Genomic DNA, 18,792 nt, shown 5'->3' with positions numbered 1-18,792 from the left:
GGCCAAGGGTCTTTGAGGGACATGTCCAGAAGATCCGCGTACCACGCCCTCAGAGGCAATTATAATTGCCTGGACACCTTGAAACCTGATTCGCTTTAGCACTCTTGGGAGCAATAGGATCGGAGGAAACCGGTAGACCAGCCGGTACGGCAGAGGCAACGCCAGTGCGTCCACTGCACTCGCATGAGGGTCCGTGAGCAATACCAGGGAAGTTTCTTGTTGAGGTGAGAAGCCAACATGTCTATTTGTGGGCAACCCCACCGGTCGATGATCTGCTGGAACACCAGATGGTGGAGCCCCCACTCCTCCGGGTGGAGATCGTGACGACTCAGGAAGTCCGTTTCCCAGTTACCCACACCCGGAATGAAGATAGCTGACATGGCTCTTGCATTTCTTTCTGCCCAGAGGAGTATGTTTGACACCTCTCGCATGTATGCTCTGCTTTTTGTCCCTCCTTGCCGACTGACATACGCCGTGGCGTTTTCAGACTGTACCTGGATGGCGTGATCCTTGAGCAGAGGAGAGGCTTGAAGCAGAGCACTGTAGATCGCCCGATGTTCCAGAATGTTGATTGGAAGGAGGCTTTTGTGGGCTGACCACCTGCCCTGGAACTGTGCCCCTTGGGTGATAGCACCCCATCCTCTCAGACTCGCCTCCGTCGTGAGGAGGGTCCAATCCTGAATCCCGAAACTCCTGCCCTCCAGGAGATTGGAGGACTGTAGCCACCACAGGAGGGAAATCCTGGCCTGAGGTGACCCCTGAATCATCCACTGCAACTGGAGATGCGATCCGGACCACTTGCTCAGGAGATCCAACTGAAACTTTCTGGCATGGTACCTCCCATACTGGATTGCCTCGTATGAGGCAACCATCTTTCCTAACAATCTTATGCAAAGATGTACGGACACTCGAGTAGGTCGGAGCACCATGAGGGCCATCTCTTGAAGCGTTTTCACCTTTACTTCTAGTGGAAACACCTTCTGGGCCACAGTATCCAGCAACATCCCCAGGAACAGGAGCCTCTGAGTTGGCTCCAGGTGGGACTTCTGTAGGTTGAGGATCCACCCATGGTCGAACAGAATATGGATGGTGCGGTCGATATGGAGCAACAAAAGCTCCCTGGATCTTGCCTTTATCAGAAGATCGTCCAGATAAGGGACCACATTGACCCCCTGGACCAGGAGTTGGAAAATCATCTCCACCATCACCTTTGTAAATATCCTCGGGGCTGTAGATAGGTCGAACGGCAGTGCCTGGAATTGGAAATGATCGTCAAGCAGGGCAAACCACAGGTACGCCTGATGAGGAGGCCAAAACGGAATATGTAGATAGGCGTGACTGATATCCAAGGAGGCCATAAATTCCTGTACTTCCAGGCCCGCAATCACTGCTCGCAGGGATTCCTTTTTGAACTTGAACACTCTCAAGGATTTCAGATTCAGAATGGGTCTGACCGAAAAGTCCGGCTTCGGCACCACAAACAGGTTTGAGTAAAACCCCTTGCTGCGTTGCGGTAGTGGTACTGGAACAAAGACACTGGGCTGGACCAACTTTCGGATAGCCTGTTGCAACGTAACTTGCATATCCTCCAAAGCTGGTAAGCTTGATTTGAAAAATCGTTGGGGGGGGGGGGGTGCATACTGTTGAACTCCAGCTTGTAGCCCCGAGAAATGAGGTCTCTGACCCAGGTATCCTGGCAGGAAGTCTCCCAGACGCGGCTGAAGTGACCCAGTCGAGCTCCCACCTCGAGATCCCCTCGAGGTGGTGGGCACAGTCATGCTGAGGCCTTAGTGGAAGCAGAACCGGTGAATTGTTCCTGAAAACTGGTGCTTGCAGGTTTTCTGGACTTATCTCTGTGCCTCTAGCCGCATTGGAGGCACCTCTGGCCTCCGATTGAAATCTGTGAGACTGAAAGGACTGGACAGACGGGCCCGGATAGGAGCGTCCTGCCAGCGGGGCCCCAGAGGGGAAAAATGTGGATTTTCCAGCCATAACTTTGGAAATCCAGGTATCCAATTCAACCCCAAAAACCCATTCCCCAGTAAAGGGGAGGGATTTCACACTACGTCTGGAAACTGCGTCCGCAATCCACTGATGCAACCACAAGGCCCTGTGCGCCGACACTGCCATGGCAGAAGTCCGAGCATTAATGTTCCCCATCTCCTTGAGGGAATCACAGAGGACACGGGTAGTGTTCTGAATGTGCTTAAGGAGGGTTACCATAGTAACCAAGGGCATATCTCCCAAGAGGCCCCCCTAAATTTGAGTGGCCCAGGAATGAATGGCATGGGTCATCCAGATATACCGGATGCAGTGTATGTAGACTATAGTGTAGTCTGTATCTTCCTATCCCCAGGATCCTTCATGGTAAAGGAGCCCGGAGCAGGCAGCACTGCCTTTTTAGACAGTCGAGAGACAGACATCCACCCCAGGGGGTTCCCCCCAAAATTGTCTACTTTCAGGAGCAAATGGGAAAGTGCGCAAAAACCTTTTGGACACTTGGAATTTTTTGTCTGGATTTTTCCAGGCCTGTTTGAATAAGTCATCTAACTCTGTAGAGTCAGGGAAAGTGACATTAGGCTTGTTCTGTACAAAGAAAAACGACTGCTGTGACGCAGCGTCCTCTAGAGGGAGCTTTAACACGTCCCTTATAGCCAAAAATAGGATTTTAATTACCTGCCGGTAAATCCTTTTCTCGTAGTCCGTAGAGGATGCTGGGGTCCATTTTAGTACCATGGGGTATAAACTGTTCCGCAGGAGCCTTCCGCACTCCAAGACTTTTCAACAGTGTGAACTGGCTCCTCCCTCTATGCCCCTCCTCCAGACCTCAGTATAGGAACTGTGCCCGAGGAGACGGACATTCTCGAGAGAGGAATTACTATTAAACTTGTGGCGAGATTCACACCAGCTCACACCATCCATAAACAACATGTCGGCTAACATGGCCTTTAACATAAGTCATGCCAACCAGCATGCATAACGCAACAGCTGTTAACAACTGAACACATGAAACAATGTGCAAAAAGATAAACGTAATCAGCAGGAAAAATGAGCACTGGGCAGGCGCCCAACATCCTCTACAGACTACGAGAAAAGGATTTACCGGCAGGTAATTAAAATCCTATTTTCTCTTACGTCCTAGAGGATGCTGGGGTCCATTTTAGTACCATGGGGATATACCAAAGCTCCCAGTACGGGCGGGAAAGTGCTAATGTTCCTGCAGAACTGACTGACCAAATTGAAGGTCGTCAGCAGCCAAGGTGTCAAACTTATGAAACTTATCAAATGTGTTTGCATCCAACCAAGTAGCAGCTCGGCAGATTTGCAAAGCCGAGACCCCCCGGGCAGCCGCCCAGGACGAACCCACTTTCCTTTTAGAGTGGGCTTTTACTGAAATCGGTAACGGCAATCCTGCCGTGGAATGAGCGTGCTGAATGGTACCCCTGATCCAGCGCGCAATAGTCTGCTTAGAAGCAGGACACCCAATCTTGTTGGGGTCATAGAGGACAAACAGAGATTCTGTTTTCCTTATCCGAGCCATTCTTGCAACATAAGTCCTCAGCGCTCTGACGACATCCAAGGACCTTGAGACGGCTGAGGTGTCAGAAGGTACTGGCACCACCATTGGTTGGTTGATATAAAAAGAAGACACAACCTTCGGAAGAAAGTGTTGACGTGTTCTCAGTTCAGCCCTATCTTCATGAAATATCAAATAAGGACTCTGTAACAGAGCTCCTAACTCAGACACTCGTCTGCCTGAAGCCAAGGCCAACAGCATGACCACTTTTTTAAAGTGAGAACTTTAACTCCACCTCTTGCAGAGGCTCAAAACAGTCCGATTTAAGGAACTGCAACACCACATTAAGATCCCATGGCGCCGCAGGAGGCACAAAGGGAGGTTGGATGCGCAGAACTCCTTTCACGAATGTCTGGACCTCAGGAAGAGAAGTCAATTGTTTCTGAAAGAAAACTAACAAGGCCGAAATCTGAACCTTGATAGATCCTAATCTCAATCTAGCATCTACACCTGCCTGTAGAAATAGGAAAAGACGTCCTAACTTAAACTCCACCGCAGGAGACTTCTTGGATTCACACCAAGATACATATTTTCTCCAAATACGATGGTAATGTTTGGACGTTACCCCTTTCCTGGCCAGAATAAGTGTGGGAATTACTTAATTGGGAATACCCTTACGGGCTAAGATCTGGCGCTCAACAGCCATGCCGTCAAACGCAACCGCGGTAAGTCCTGATAAACCAACGTCCCCTGCTGAAACAGGTCCTCGCGAAGAGGAAGAGGCAGAGGATCTTCCATTAATAACTCTTGAAGATCTGGATTCCAAGCCCTCCTTGGTCAGTCCGGAGCAATGAGTATTGCTCGAACTCCTGTTCTTCTGATGATCTTGAGAACTTTTGGAGTAAGTGGAAGTGGAGGGAACAGATACACCGACCGAAACACTCACTGGGTCACCAGTGCATCTATCGCTATTGCTTGTCGGTCTCTTGACCTGGAACAATATTTCTGAGGCTTCTTGTTGCGGCGTGATGCCATCATATCCACTTGAGGAACACCCCAACAACTTGCCACCTCCGCAAAAACTTATTGGTGGAGGCCCCATTCTCCTGGATGGAGATCGTGCTGAGGAAGTCTGCTTCCCAGTTGTCCACTCCCGGAATGAAAATTGCCGACAGAGCTTTTGCATGTCTTTCTGCCCAGAGGAGTGTCTTTGTCACCTCTGCCATTGTTGCTCTGCTTTTTGTTCAGTCTCGACGGTTTATGTAAGCTACTGCCGTTACATTGTCGGACTGGATCTGTATGGAACGACCTTAAAGAAGGTGTGCTGTTTGATGAAGACTGTTGTACACAGCTCTCAACTCCGGAATGTTTATGTGAAGGCGAGTTTCTTAACTTGACCCTCTTCCTTGGAAGCTTTCGCCTTGCGTGACTGCTCCCCATCCTCGGAGACTTGCATCCGTGGTCACCAGGATCCAGGCCTGAATCCCGAACCTGCGTCCCTCCAGGAGGTGAGAAATTTGTAGCCACCACAGGAGCGAATTTCTGGCTTTCGCTGACAAGATTATCCTTTGATGCATGTGGAGATGCGACCCTGACCACTTGTCCAGTAGGTCCCACTGGAAGACCCTGGCATGCTACCATTTTCCCCAACAGGCGAATGCACTGATGAATTGATACTGTTCTTGGTCACAAACGATGTTTGACCATGCTCTGGATGTCCTGAGCCTTTTCCACCGGTAGAAATACTCTCTGTATCTCGGTGTCCAGTATCATTCCCAAAAATGATAATCTCATTGTCGGTTCGAACTGCGATTTTTGGAAAGTTGATGATCCAACCGTGCTGTTGAAGCACCTTCGGGGACAATGCTATGTTCTGGAGTAGCTTGTCCCTGGATCTCGCTTTTATGAGGAGATCGTCCAATTATGGAATTATGTTGACTCCTTGTTTGCAAAGGAGAACCATCATCTCCGCCATCACCTTGGTGAATATTCTCGGAGCCGTGAAGAGCCCGAACGGTAATGTCTGGAATTGGTAGTGGCAATCTTGGACCGCAAACCTCAGGTATGCTTGATGTGGCGGGTAAATGGGGACATGCAAGTAAGCATCCTTGATGTCCACCGACACCAGAAATTCCTTTTCTTCCAAGCTGGAAATCACCGCTCTCAAGGATTCCATCTTGAATTTGAACCTTTTCGAATAAAGATTGAGATTTTAGGTTTAAAATCGGTCTGACTGAGCCATCCGGCTTCGGCACCACAAACAGGCTTGAATAAAAACCTTGGTTTCTTTGTTCGGGAGGAACCAAGGCAATTATTTTGTATTGACATAATTTGTGTATTGCGTTCAGGACATTTGTGCCGTCCTGAGTAGAAACTGGCAAGGCTGATTTAAAAAAATCGGCATGGGTAAAGGTCTTGAAATTCCAACCTGTAACCTTGGGATACTATCCGTAATATCCAAGGATCCAGGTCTGAGTGAAGCCATACCTGGCTGAAATATAAACGACGTGCTCCCACCCGATCGCACTCCCGCAGACGAGTCCCAGCGTCATGCTGTGGCTTTTGCAGAAGTAGTTGCCGACTTCTGCTCCTGGGAGCTTGACGGTGTTGTAGATTTTCTACCTTTTCCTGTGACAAAAGGGGTACTCTTAGCCTTTTTGTACTTGTTGGGCCGAAAGGACTGCATAGTATGAGAATGATATACTTTTTTTTTTTTTTTTAAGCCGGTGTAGCTGCCGACGTTAGAAATGCTGACTTGCCAGATGTAGTAGTTGATATCATGGCATCTAGTTTCCGAAGAGGGCCTCACCACTGTAGGGGAGCGCCCAATATTTCTTTTGGATTCAGCATCAGCATTCCATTGGCGGATCCAGAGCGCCCTGTGGCTGAAATCGCCATAGTAGAGGCTCTTGAGCCCAGTAAGCCTATGTCCTTCATAGCCTCAACCAATTTAACCTGCAGAATCTTTGATATGACCTAAAATATTGACCGTGTCAATATTAACAATTAAATTGTCTGCCCACTTTTCCACTGCGTTACCTACCCACGCAGAAGCAATCGCGGGCCTAGATGTACTTTAAAGTCGTCTCTAATTTGCGGTCAGCAGGTTCTTTTAATGAAGCTGACCCTGGGGCAGGTAAAACAATTTTCTTTGACAACCTAGAGACTGAGGTGTCTATCATTGGGGGTGACTCTCACTTACGCCTATCCTCTTCAGGGAAAGGGTACGCTATCTTTAGACGGAGGAAAAGTCACCACCTGTTTTTTATTTAATTTAAAATAATCTTTTTCCTCAGGTGGAGGTGTTGTGTCAGGAAATTCCAACACCTCTTTTATAGTGACTATCATACATTGAATGCTCTTAGCCAGTTTGGGATCTACCCCCCTCAAATCTCCAGTGTTGACTTCAGTGTCGGAATCTGTGTCAGTGTCCCTTTGCATAATTTGGGTCAGAGACCTTTTCTGGGAACAGGAGGGGTCCCGAGTGGGTGACGTGGAGGAATCAAACAGAACATCCTCCACAGACTGTCTTGCTTTGTCTGTTTTCAGACTCAGAGAATTTACATATTACTCTGCAGCTTTCACACCCACACAGGCTCAGAACACTCTTGTGCCTCCAAAATGGTTTCTTCTGGGGAAGAACTTTTTCTAGACCTGTTGTTACACACGTGTACAGTCACACCACTCACACACACAGGGGAGCTATTGGGGACAGATCTACCTAAAGTCTGTCAGAGAGACCTAGAGGGGATTGCCAGTCCACACCACGCGCCCTATATGTATTACATACAATGAATATACATATATACCAAAACAGCGCTTTTTATCCAATGTGAAGCCCGCAGACTTCAATAAATTATGTGCTCCCCTCCCCTTCTATAACACCCTGGTACTTGTATCAGCAATCTGTAAGGAGAAGCAGCCTGCAGGATCAGCGCTGCGGCGTCTAATTCTGAGGTGAAGCCCCGCCCCCTGTAATGGCGCGGTTCAGCCACAGTAATATTTATACTGGCGGGGGTATTGTACATCTGCGGCTCACATGTATGTACATTTTGCCAGTGAGAGTAAGGATTTATCATGTCCCCCAGAGCGCGCACCCCCCCCCCTCCCGCGCGCCCTGCACCCTGTGCTGAGAGACATGTTGCTGGCGCAGTGTCCCGCGCTGCGCTGGTACCTTTATGCCGCCATGATGACCGGAGGGTCCCTCTCTGCAGGTCTCTGGTTAATACTCACCAGCCTTCTGACTCTGTTAGGGGGTGGCGGCAGTGCTGTGGGAGTGAGCAGCAGCCAGGCAAGGGCTGTGTTCAGTACCCTTCAGGAGCTAATGGGTGTCCTGTCAGCGGAAGCAGAGCCATTAAACTAACTGAGAAGTTGGTTCCTACTTCCCCCCTTAAGTCCCACGAAGCAGGGAAGCTGTTGCCAGCAGGTTCCCTGTAAAATAAAAAACCTAACAAAGTCTTTTTCAGTCAAACTCAGTAGAGCTTCACTGATGTGCAGCCAGTCTCCCGGGCACATTTTCTAAACTGAGGTCTGGAGGAGAGGCATAGAGGGAGGAGCCAGTTTACACTGTTGAAAAGTCTTAAAGTGCCGAAGGCTCTTGCGGAACCGTCTATACCCCATCATCGTCTAGGACGTAAGAGAAATGAGGGGTTCATACCCTGAATGAGATAGGGGGGGCTGTGCATCTGCCCTAGCAGCTAAATCTGCAACAGCTTGTTGTAGTAGCAGAGTTTTCTGCACATAAGCAGTGAGCTGGGATGACATATCAGACATCAGACATCATAGTCTTAAGAGACCCTAACCAGTGGGACTCTGGACCCTCTCCCCCAGCCCCTTAACTGGTTTGTGAAGATTGACTGCATTGTTCACAGGAAACAGAATCAGTATATAATGGAGAGAATCTAGTGTGACATACACTGCACAGCTTGTGTTTACCCATGTTTCACAGTAAGCACAACATACACAGACAGTTATAATTCAAGCCTGCCCTACTGTATGTGAGAGGAGACACAGAGAGAGAAGGACACCAGCACACCCTGAGCTGCACTGCCCCAGTGAGGCTGTCAGCTCCCTAAAATACAGTAAACACTAACAATTTTAGTTCTAAATAGGATCAGGATAGTGTACACAAGCAGCTCTCCCCCTTTGCTACATCCTTACCAGATATCCAGCGTGGCTGAGGAGTCAGGAAGCACCGTGTGTGCTGTATATGGCTGCAGTAAGCAGAGGGAGGTGCCAAAACACTACAGGTCTCGCTGAGGTAGCTCCGCCCCCTCCAATGGCGCCGGAGTTACATACATACATTATATATATATGTATGTATATATATATATATATATATATATATTTTATATTTATTACTGGCAAAGTCTCCTAGTTAGCTTAAAACATCACACAAGTGCTAGTGAAGCCTTTTGTGCCAGCTCTACACATGGGATCTTAGCGGGACCCCCCAAAAAAAAGTGAAACGACATGGCCGAAAATGGATTAAAAAATGGTTGAAAATGCCTGCAATTGAATACATTGTTGAATTAGTGCTGTCTTTTTTACACTTAATTGAATACCCCCCTATGACTCAGATGATTATTATTAGGTGTCTTACACTTACCTCCAAAACCAATGTTTCTCCTTCCACTCCTACCCTCCTTTACCTGAACTAATTGGCTGAGCGCTGTCATTTAGCCCAGTACCACTGACCCTTGGAGATGGACAACCGGCACTAGAGAATGGAAGTGGAGTCAGAGTTCAATGCCCTAGCACCTGTTGCCAAGTACCAGTGAGAATGGCTGTCAATTCTAACAACTATCTTAAACTACACAGAAATAGTCAATTTGAAATATCTTAGTTAACTTATATCACATTATTACCTGCATATTGTGCATGGTCTCGCGTAGCTGCTCTAGTTGATGGGCAGAATTAAGTGCTTCCAAGCGAATGTCGGTTAACTTCATCTCTTTCTCCCACAATTCTGATCGTAATTCTGACACCTCTCTTTTTTCTGGCTCCTCCCCTTCTTGAGCCTCAAATATACTAAAGTATGGAAATTTTAAATTTCAGTCTATATCCTATTTTAATAAAAGTGCTTGTAAGACAGCAGAACAAGCTTATTATTGACAAAGTAAAACAAATTTCTGAGTGCTGTAATATTTTATCATGCAAGCCACAATATTATTCTACAAAAATACATGTGAGATAGAGACGTACACAGAAGAAGAAGGTGAGGAGTGCAAGGAGGGTGATGTTGGCACTGGGGGTCCATGCTGCTGCTTTGGTGAGGTTGGTGCTGAGGAATCGGGAGTTGCCATCTCCTCAATATCAGAATAGGAAGAGGCTGACTTGGGTCCTTTTTTCATGTTGAATGCCTTATTAAATGAGCTGCGCAACTGTTAAAACAAAGTGGAATTATACAGAATGTATAAATTAAATACAGAAAATACTGTGTAAACCAGTGGTTCCCAAACTTTTCTGAATCACGGCTCCCTAGAGTATCAGAATTTTTTTCACGGCACCCCTAGGCCAATAATTTCTTAATGAGAGATTTAATAAGAAATATTAAATTAAGTAGATTGTGTTTATATGTCATCCTTAGGCTCAATTTTGTGGTGAGGGACAAGATGTGCTTCTGTTTGTCCCCATATTTTATGACTGACAGTCACCAGCACTATATTGCCTTTTATATTGATCATAAATAATTTGAATTGGTCCTGGACCACCAACCCAGGGCACCCCTGCAAGTGTCCCGAGGCACCCCAGGGAGCCACGGCACACATTTTGGTAACCACTGGTGTAAACAAAATCATGTTTCTACTTCCATTCACTACCAAAAGCCAGAATATGAAGTGGGTGTGACGTACAAAAACACCCCAAGCTACATGTATTGAGGATAGGTTACATCAACTCTAAAGAAATTATGGGCCAGATTTATCAAGCATTGGAGAATGTTAAATAGTACGATGATTAAGTACCAGCCAATCAGCTCCTAACTGCCATGTTACAGGCTGTGTTTTACAAATGAATTAGGAGCTGATCGGTTGGTACTTTATCACCGTGCAATTTATCACTCTCCAAGACTTGATAAATCTAAGTCTATGTATGTTGTACGCAACATACATGTGGATCAATATTCATAACTAGAGTAAACCAGATAGGGTAAAAATTGTAAATGTAAAAAAAACGAACATAAAACAACCAAAACGAAGACTAAACAAAACCAAACAGCCTAAAGCCCTGAATTAACCAATATAATTTTTCTATTTATAATTCCCAATTTATTATTGGACAGATCTACTATTTATGGCTTACTACTGGGCATTATGGTTATTGCTGACCTCTATTATTACAGATGACATTTCATATTACAGGCTAAGTATCCCATATGCTTGGGACCAGAAGTGTTTTAGATATCGGATTTTTCTGTATTTTGGAATAACTGCATACCGTACTGAGATATCATGGTGATGGGACCCAAGTCTAAGCACAGAATACATTTATGTTACATATACACCTTATACACACAGCCTGAAGGTCATTTTAGCCAATATTTCTAATAACATTGGGCATTAAACAAAGTTTGTGTACATACACACAATTCATTTATGTTTCATATGCACCTTAAACACACAGCCTGAAGGTCATTTAATAAAAAAAATATTGTACTAAAAAAATATTGTAATACAATATTTATTTTTTAATATATAACTGTGTATTAAAAAAAGTTTGTGTACACTGAGCAATCAGAAAACAAAGGTTTCACTATCTCAGTCTCACTCAAAAATTTTCCGTATTTCGGAATGTTTGGATATGGGATACTCAACCTGTACTATAAATTACAACCATTGGCACACATTATTGGGCATTACTATAAATAAGTACAGTTACAGTAATAAATATTAGTACAGTTAATATTATTTGGAATTATTGCTAGTAGTAGCTTAGTACTTAATATAATTTCTGCACTGGCATATTACCCCTACTGCTGGCATATTACTGGGTATTATTGCTACTAGTGGTTTAGTACCAGAGTCGGAACTAGCGACAGTGCATCCAGTGTATTGCACTGCGGCTTGCTACAGTAAAGGGGCTGCAGACAACGGCATTACAATGAATCAGACCGTCTTATTATATGTTGCTGCCCACCCCTGCTTTGCGGACTGCCAGTCCCCACGTAACGAAGAACGAGCAGTTGAGGCTAAAGCACTGCTGTCTGAGTGTAGTGACAAGTCAGAGGAACACTAAGGACTACAAAGCCCTCTCCTCTCCTAATTGCTCAGACCACGGCATCCGCTCGGACGTCAATCTCGTCGTTAAAACCTAAGGAGGACCTGCGTTCCAGGCGTTGCAGTCCTCGGCCAGTCACCCTCACCCTGTAACCATCTCCGTTACTCACTTCCTCTTCCTGGCATTGCGTACATGCCTCTCTCTTTACCCATTGCCTCTCCGTGTCACCCTCTCCCCATCGCCCACTATTTGTCACACTCTCCTAGTCACTCTTTTCCTGTCGCCCACTGCATATCACCCTCTTCCTGGTGCCATCCACTGCCTATCCCTGTCACCCACCTCCTCTCCTGGAGTCACCCACTGCCTTTCCTTTGCATGACCCACTGCCTCCCCTCATCACCCTATGCTTCTACCTTGTCGCACAATAAATACTACGTCACCCACTGCCTCTCTGAGACGTCATTCATTGCATCTGTCATCACCTGTCTGTCACACTCTCCCTGTTGTCCATTGCCTCTCCTGTCACCTTATCCCCGTTGCCCACTGCCTGTCACACTGTCCCAGTCACCATCTCCCTGTCACCGGCTACCTCTCCCCGTTATCCTCTCTATCATCCACTGTCTCTCCCAGTGTCATTATCTCCTTATCATTCTCTCTATTCAGTCACCCATTCCACATCACTCTCTGCCTCTCCCCACTACCGTTTCCCTGTGAACCTCTGCCTCTCCCTAACAACCTCTCCAGATTGTAGCAACGGAGCATCCACTGCTACCACAGGAAAGATTTTTTTTTATATGACTTATGAAATTGTTTCACTTTTAGAATTACAATAACTTTGCATCCATAATATTAACTAGGAAAGCTCAATGTAAGGATCATATTTCCATACATTATAATCCCATTTGTGTTTATTTTCCAACAAGCCAATTTTTTCCCAAGGAGGTTGATGATATTTTCATCAGACATCCAGCAGACGTATGTAAGATTTCACCAGCTCACTTCATCCAATGAAAGGGATAGTACTTTACAATGTTTGAGATGAATATACTTTTTATCCAGATATAAAGCTTTTAAGATATTTTGTGTTTTGTACTTATAATCTTACATTAAAATAACATACAAATTACTCAGTGTTATAATACCTTCTGAAAACCTCTGGGTGATTCGTTAGCACTGAGCATGACATTATCAATCTGCTAGAAGAAAGCACATCTGTTGGATATCTTGTTACAGTAAAATGAGTGCTTATCACATTACTTTATATAATATAAATATATACGCATAAACACACAAAAATATATACATACACATACATACACAGCCTTGAAAAAAAAATTAAATTCAACACATTTTCTAAAATGTTGTTACTTTATATGCTACTTTAACAAGTTTGAGATTATTATTTTTTTTATTCAAAGTATTGAGTATTATGTGGATCAAAATTTCAATAACATTTCCCAAATCACTTTAAATCAAGAACAGAAATGATGGTCAGAATTATTGATACTATGCCTTGTAATTTCAAACTGACACATTTGCATAAATCTCATTACTTTGCGGTACATATTCAATTCCGAGTGATGTGTAGTCGCTATTTGCAGCTGCACACATCAGTCAGAATTACAGTATAGCAACATAGCTCATTTTCCTGGGGAGGTGGTGAGGGGCAAAGTGAAATGAGTGATGTTGCCATCATGATATGCAGCCGTGACGAGGGTTTATATTTAACCTCTCCCGCAACTGAATTGGTTCCTAAAAGCAACACCATTTGTTTCTTACAACAATGAGGATAAAGGGCGGGAAGCACTAAGAATATGGAACTCATTCTGCCAAACATGGAGTCGTCAACGCATCGGTACTAACATATGCAATTAGTACTGCAAATTAGCTCTTGGGATAAGAGATGTCATTTGCGATGTGCTCCTGTCACCGGACATCCGGGTATCGGCCCAAAGAGTCAATATGCGCATGTCATGTGGTAGCTGCTTGGCATGCTGGGAGGGATCCAATTGGATCCCTCTCACAGCAGAGTGCAGAAAGAAGCCCATAGGCTTTATAGGGTAATGCCAGCTTTTGCTGGTGTTACTTTGTACAGAAAGTCCCGAGATGTGGGGCCTAGTGCATATGTAAATGCGGTAAAAAATGGGGTTCGTCCGCATTTTTATTTTAGTGCATCCCAGAATTTCAGAGCGCTCTCTGTCACACAGTAAAGACCATAAAACCATATACGTATAACAAGATTCTTGTATGGATGTTTTGTTCCTTTCTTTGTTATCTTTACCTCAATGGGCAATCGTATGCAAGGAAAGGAAAAAAAAACTATTATAACTATTATCAAAATGATTATCATAAGTACATACGTCACTTGAGGTAACGAGGATATAGATGAATTTAATATAGCACTAGATGATAAACTAACGTACCACACTCACTGAAAATAAGTGTGATAACTTGCACATAAAAGGTATCTTTAAGGATCCCTTAATTCCACACCAAAATGTGTAATACAGTCAGTGTAAAGAAAAAAGATTTCCCAATCTAAACACACTAGTTATGAGGACTTTTGCACTATTGGAAGGGAATCGGTATCCCGTGGGTCAGAATGTAGACAGGGGGGCGAGCACAACGAAGCCTATTCTCCCTCTATGGGTGTCGTGGACACCCACAGAGGGGGAAACACCTACTTCGCCAGTATTCTGTTGGCGGTATGGTACCCTTGTCGTTATCCCGGCGTCAGTACTGAGACAGCCGGAATAACGACGGGTGATATTTGCACCGCATACCATTGGAAGGACTGTATTTGTGAAGACCCCACTACAATAAGGTACCGTATTTAATCATATAAATGTTTGTGGATTATATACTTTTGAAAAACCAGTAACTAAAGATGTGGGTTCTGTTTGTTTTTTAATGGAATAAAATAAGATTTTACTCACCGGTAAATCTATTTCTCGTAGTCCGTAGTGGATGCTGGGAACTCCGAAAGGACCATGGGGAATAGCGGCTCCGCAGGAGTCTGGGCACAACTAAAAGAAAGCTTTTAGACTACCTGGTGTGCACTGGCTCCTCCCACTATGACCCTCCTCCAAGCCTCAGTTAGGATACTGTGCCCGGAAGAGCTGACACAATAAGGAAGGATTTTGAATCCCGGGTAAGACTCATACCAGCCACACCAATCACACCGTACAACACGTGATACCATATCCAGTTAACAGTATGAAACATAACTGAGCATCTCAACAGATGGCTCATAACAATAACCCGTTAGTGAACAATAACTATGTACAATTATTGCAGACAATCCGCACTTGGGACGGGCGCCCAGCACCCACTACGGACTACGAGAAATAGATTTACCGGTGAGTAAAATCTTATTTTCTCTAACGTCCTAGTGGATGCTGGGAACTCCGAAAGGACCATGGGGATTATACCAAAGCTCCCAAACGGGCGGGAGAGTGCGGATGACTCTGCAGCACCGAATGAGAGAACTCAAGGTCCTCCTCAGCCAGGGTATCAAATTTGTAGAATTTTGCAAACGTGTTTGCCCCTGACCAAGTAGCAGCTCGGCAAAGTTGTAAAGCCGAGACCCCTCGGGCAGCCGCCCAAGATGAGCCCACCTTCCTTGTAGAATGGGCTTTAACTGATTTAGGACGCGGTAGTCCAACCGCAGAATGCGCCAGCTGAATTGTGCTACAGATCCAGCGAGCAATAGTCTGCTTAGAAGCAGGAGCACCCAGTTTGTTGGGTGCATACAGGATAAATAGCGAGTCAGTTTTCCTGACTCCAGCCGTCCTGGAAACATAAATTTTCAAGGCCCTGACTACGTCCAGCAACTTGGAATCCTCCAAGTCACTAGTAGCCGCAGGCACTACAATAGGTTGGTTCAAGTGAAAAGCTGATACCACCTTAGGGAGAAACTGGGGACGAGTCCTCAATTCTGCCCTATCCATATGAAAAATCAGATAAGGGCTTTTAAATGACAAAGCCGCCAATTCTGATACACACCTGGCCGAAGCCAAGGCCAATAACATGACCACTTTCCACGTGAGATATTTAAGATCCACGGTCTTCAGTGGCTCAAACCAATGTGATTTTAGGAAATTCAACACCACGTTGAGATCCCAGGGTGCCACTGGAGGCACAAAAGGGGGCTGAATATGCAGCACTCCTTTTACAAATGTCTGAACTTCAGGTAGTGAAGCTAGTTCTTTTTGGAAGAAAATCGACAGAGCCGATATCTGCACCTTAATGGAGCCTAATTTTAGGCCCATAGACACTCCTGCCTGTAGGAAGTGCAGAAATCGACCCAGCTGAAATTCCTCTGTTGGGGCCTTATTGGCCTCACACCAAGCAACATATTTCCGCCATATGCGGTGATAATGTTTTACAGTTACATCTTTCCTTGCCTTAATCAGCGTAGGAATGACATCCTCCGGAATGCCCTTTTCCTTTAGGATCCGGTGTTCAACCGCCATGCCGTCAAACGCAGCCGCGGTAAGTCTTGGAACAGACAGGGCCCCTGCTGCCGCAGGTCCTGTCTGAGCGGCAGAGGCCATGGGTCCTCTGAGATCATCTCTTGAAGTTCCGGGTACCACGCTCTTCTTGGCCAATCCGGAACCACGAGTATTGTCCTTACTCCTCGTTTTCTTATTATGCTCAGTACCTTTGGTATGAGAGGCAGAGGAGGGAACACATAAACCGACTGGTACACCCACGGTGTCACTAGAGCGTCCACCGCTATCGCCTGAGGGTCCCTTGACCTGGTGCAATATCTCTCTAGTTTTTTGTTTAGGCGGGACGCCATCATGTCCACCTGTGGCCGTTCCCAACGATTTACAATCAGTGTGAAGACTTCTGGATGAAGTCCCCACTCTCCCGGGTGGAGGTCGTGTCTGCTGAGGAAGTCTGCTTCCCAGTTGTCCACTCCCGGAATGAACACTGCTGACAGAGCTAACACGTGATTTTCCGCCCATCGGAGAATCCTAGTGGCTTCTGCCATCGCCGTCCTGCTTCTTGTGCCGCCCTGTCGGTTTACATGGGCGACTGCCGTGATGTTGTCTGACTGGATCAGTACCGGCTGGTTTTGAAGCAGGGGTTTTGCCTGACTTAGGGCATTGTAAATGGCCCTCAGTTCTAGAATATTTATGTGTAGGGAAGTCTCTTGACTCGACCATAGCCCTTGGAAGTTTCTTCCCTGTGTGACTTCCCCCCAGCCTCGAAGGCTGGCGTCCGTGGTCACCAGGACCCAGTCCTGTATGCCGAATCTGCGGCCCTCTAGAAGATGAGCACTCTGCAGCCACCACAGCAGAGACACCCTGGTTCTTGGAGACAGGGTTATTAGCCGATGCATCTGAAGATGCGATCCGGACTATTGGTCCAACAGGTCCCACTGAAAGATTCTGGCATGGAACCTGCCGAAAGGAATTGCTTCGTAAGAAGCCACCATCTTTCCCAGGACTCGCGTGCAGTGATGCACCGACACCTGTTTTGGTTTCAGGAGGTTTCTGACTAGAGACGACAGCTCCATGGCTTTTTCCTCTGGGAGAAACACTTTTTTCTGGACTGTGTCCAGAATCATTCCCAGGAACAGTAGACGTGTCGTCGGAACCAGCTGTGACTTTGGAATATTCAGAATCCAACCGTGCTGGTGTAGCACCTCCTGAGATAGTGCTACTCCTACCAACAACTGCTCCTTGGATCTCGCCTTTATTAGGAGATCGTCCAAGTATGGGATAATTAAAACTCCCTTTTTTCGAAGGAGTATCATCATTTCCGCCATTACCTTTGTAAACACCCTCGGTGCCGTGGACAGACCAAACGGCAGCGTCTGGAATTGGTAATGGCAATTCTGTACCGCAAATCTGAGGTACTCCTGGTGAGGATGGTAAATGGGGACATGCAGGTAAGCATCCTTGATGTCCAGGGATACCATGTAATCCCCCTCGTCTAGACTTGCAATAACCGCCCTGAGCGATTCCATCTTGAACTTGAATTTTTTTATGTATGTGTTCAAGGATTTCAAATTTAAAATGGGTCTCACCGAACCGTCCGGTTTCGGTACCACAAACAGTGTGGAATAGTAACCCTGTCCTTGTTGAAGTAGGGGCACCTTGACTATCACCCGCTGGGAATACAGCTTGTGAATTGCCTCTAGCACAGCCTCCCTGTCCGAGGGAGTTGTTGGCAAGGCAGATTTGAGGAAACGGCGGGGGGGAGACGCCTCGAATTCCAGCTTGTACCCCTGAGATACTACTTGAAAGATCCAGGGATCCACCTGTGAGCGAGCCCACTGATCGCTGAAATTTTTGAGGCGGCCCCCCACCGTACCTGGCTCCGCCTGTGGAGCCCCACCGTCATGCGGCGGACTTGGAAGAAGCGGGGGAGGACTTTTGCTCCTGGGAACTAGCTGTTTGTTGCAGCCTTTTTCCCCTACCTCTGCCTCTGGACAGAAAGGACCCGCCTTTTCCTCGCCTGTTTTTCTGGGTCCGAAAGGACTGTACCTGATAAAACGGCGCTTTTTTAGGCTGTGAGGGAACATGGGGTAAAAATGCTGACTTCCCAGCTGTTGCTGTGGAAACGAGGTCCGAGAGACCATCCCCGAATAACTCCTCACCCTTATAAGGCAAAACTTCCATGTGCTTTTTGGAATCTGCATCCCCTGTCCACTGCCGAGTCCATAAGCCTCTCCTAGCAGAAATGGACAATGCACTTATTTTAGATGCCAGCCGGCAGATCTCCCTCTGTGCATCTCTCATGTATAAGACTGAGTCTTTTATATGCTCTATGGTTAGCAGAATAGTGTCCCTGTCTAGGGTGTCAATATTTTCTGACAGGGAAACTGACCACGCAGCGGCAGCACTGCACATCCATGCTGACGCAATAGCTGGTCTATGTATAATGCCTGTGTGTGTATATATAGACTTCAGGATCGCCTCCTGCTTTCTATCCGCAGGCTCCTTCAGGGCGTCCGTATCCGGAGACGGAAGTGCCACCTTTTTAGACAAACGTGTGAGCGCTTTATCCACCCTAGGAGGTGTTTCCCAACGTGCCCTATCCTC

The 18,792-nt window shown here is 46.2% G+C and overlaps 1 protein-coding gene across 6 annotated transcripts in view; it reads right to left on the bottom strand.

Moving 5' to 3' along the window:
- NAV1 (neuron navigator 1) overlaps nt 1-18,792 on the bottom strand; it is a 468,103-nt gene that overhangs the window by 100,520 nt on the left and 348,791 nt on the right. For 4 of the 6 annotated variants that reach the window (XM_063954973.1, XM_063954976.1, XM_063954978.1 and 1 more), the window contains 3 exons: nt 12,877-12,930; nt 9,722-9,900; nt 9,385-9,547 (listed from right to left, as the gene is read on the bottom strand). In XM_063954973.1, coding sequence (XP_063811043.1) covers nt 9,385-9,547; nt 9,722-9,900; nt 12,877-12,930 — 396 coding nt within the window. The remainder of the gene's footprint in view (nt 1-9,384; nt 9,548-9,721; nt 9,901-12,876; nt 12,931-18,792) is intronic. The other 2 variants (XM_063954974.1, XM_063954975.1) reach the window with 2 other exon arrangements.

This window comes from Pseudophryne corroboree, chromosome 2, assembly GCF_028390025.1.
Source record: "Pseudophryne corroboree isolate aPseCor3 chromosome 2, aPseCor3.hap2, whole genome shotgun sequence".
Classification (NCBI taxonomy): domain Eukaryota; kingdom Metazoa; phylum Chordata; class Amphibia; order Anura; family Myobatrachidae; genus Pseudophryne; species Pseudophryne corroboree.
The sequence above is the reverse complement of the archived record's forward strand: the minus strand, read 5'-3'. Positions and strand labels throughout refer to the sequence as shown.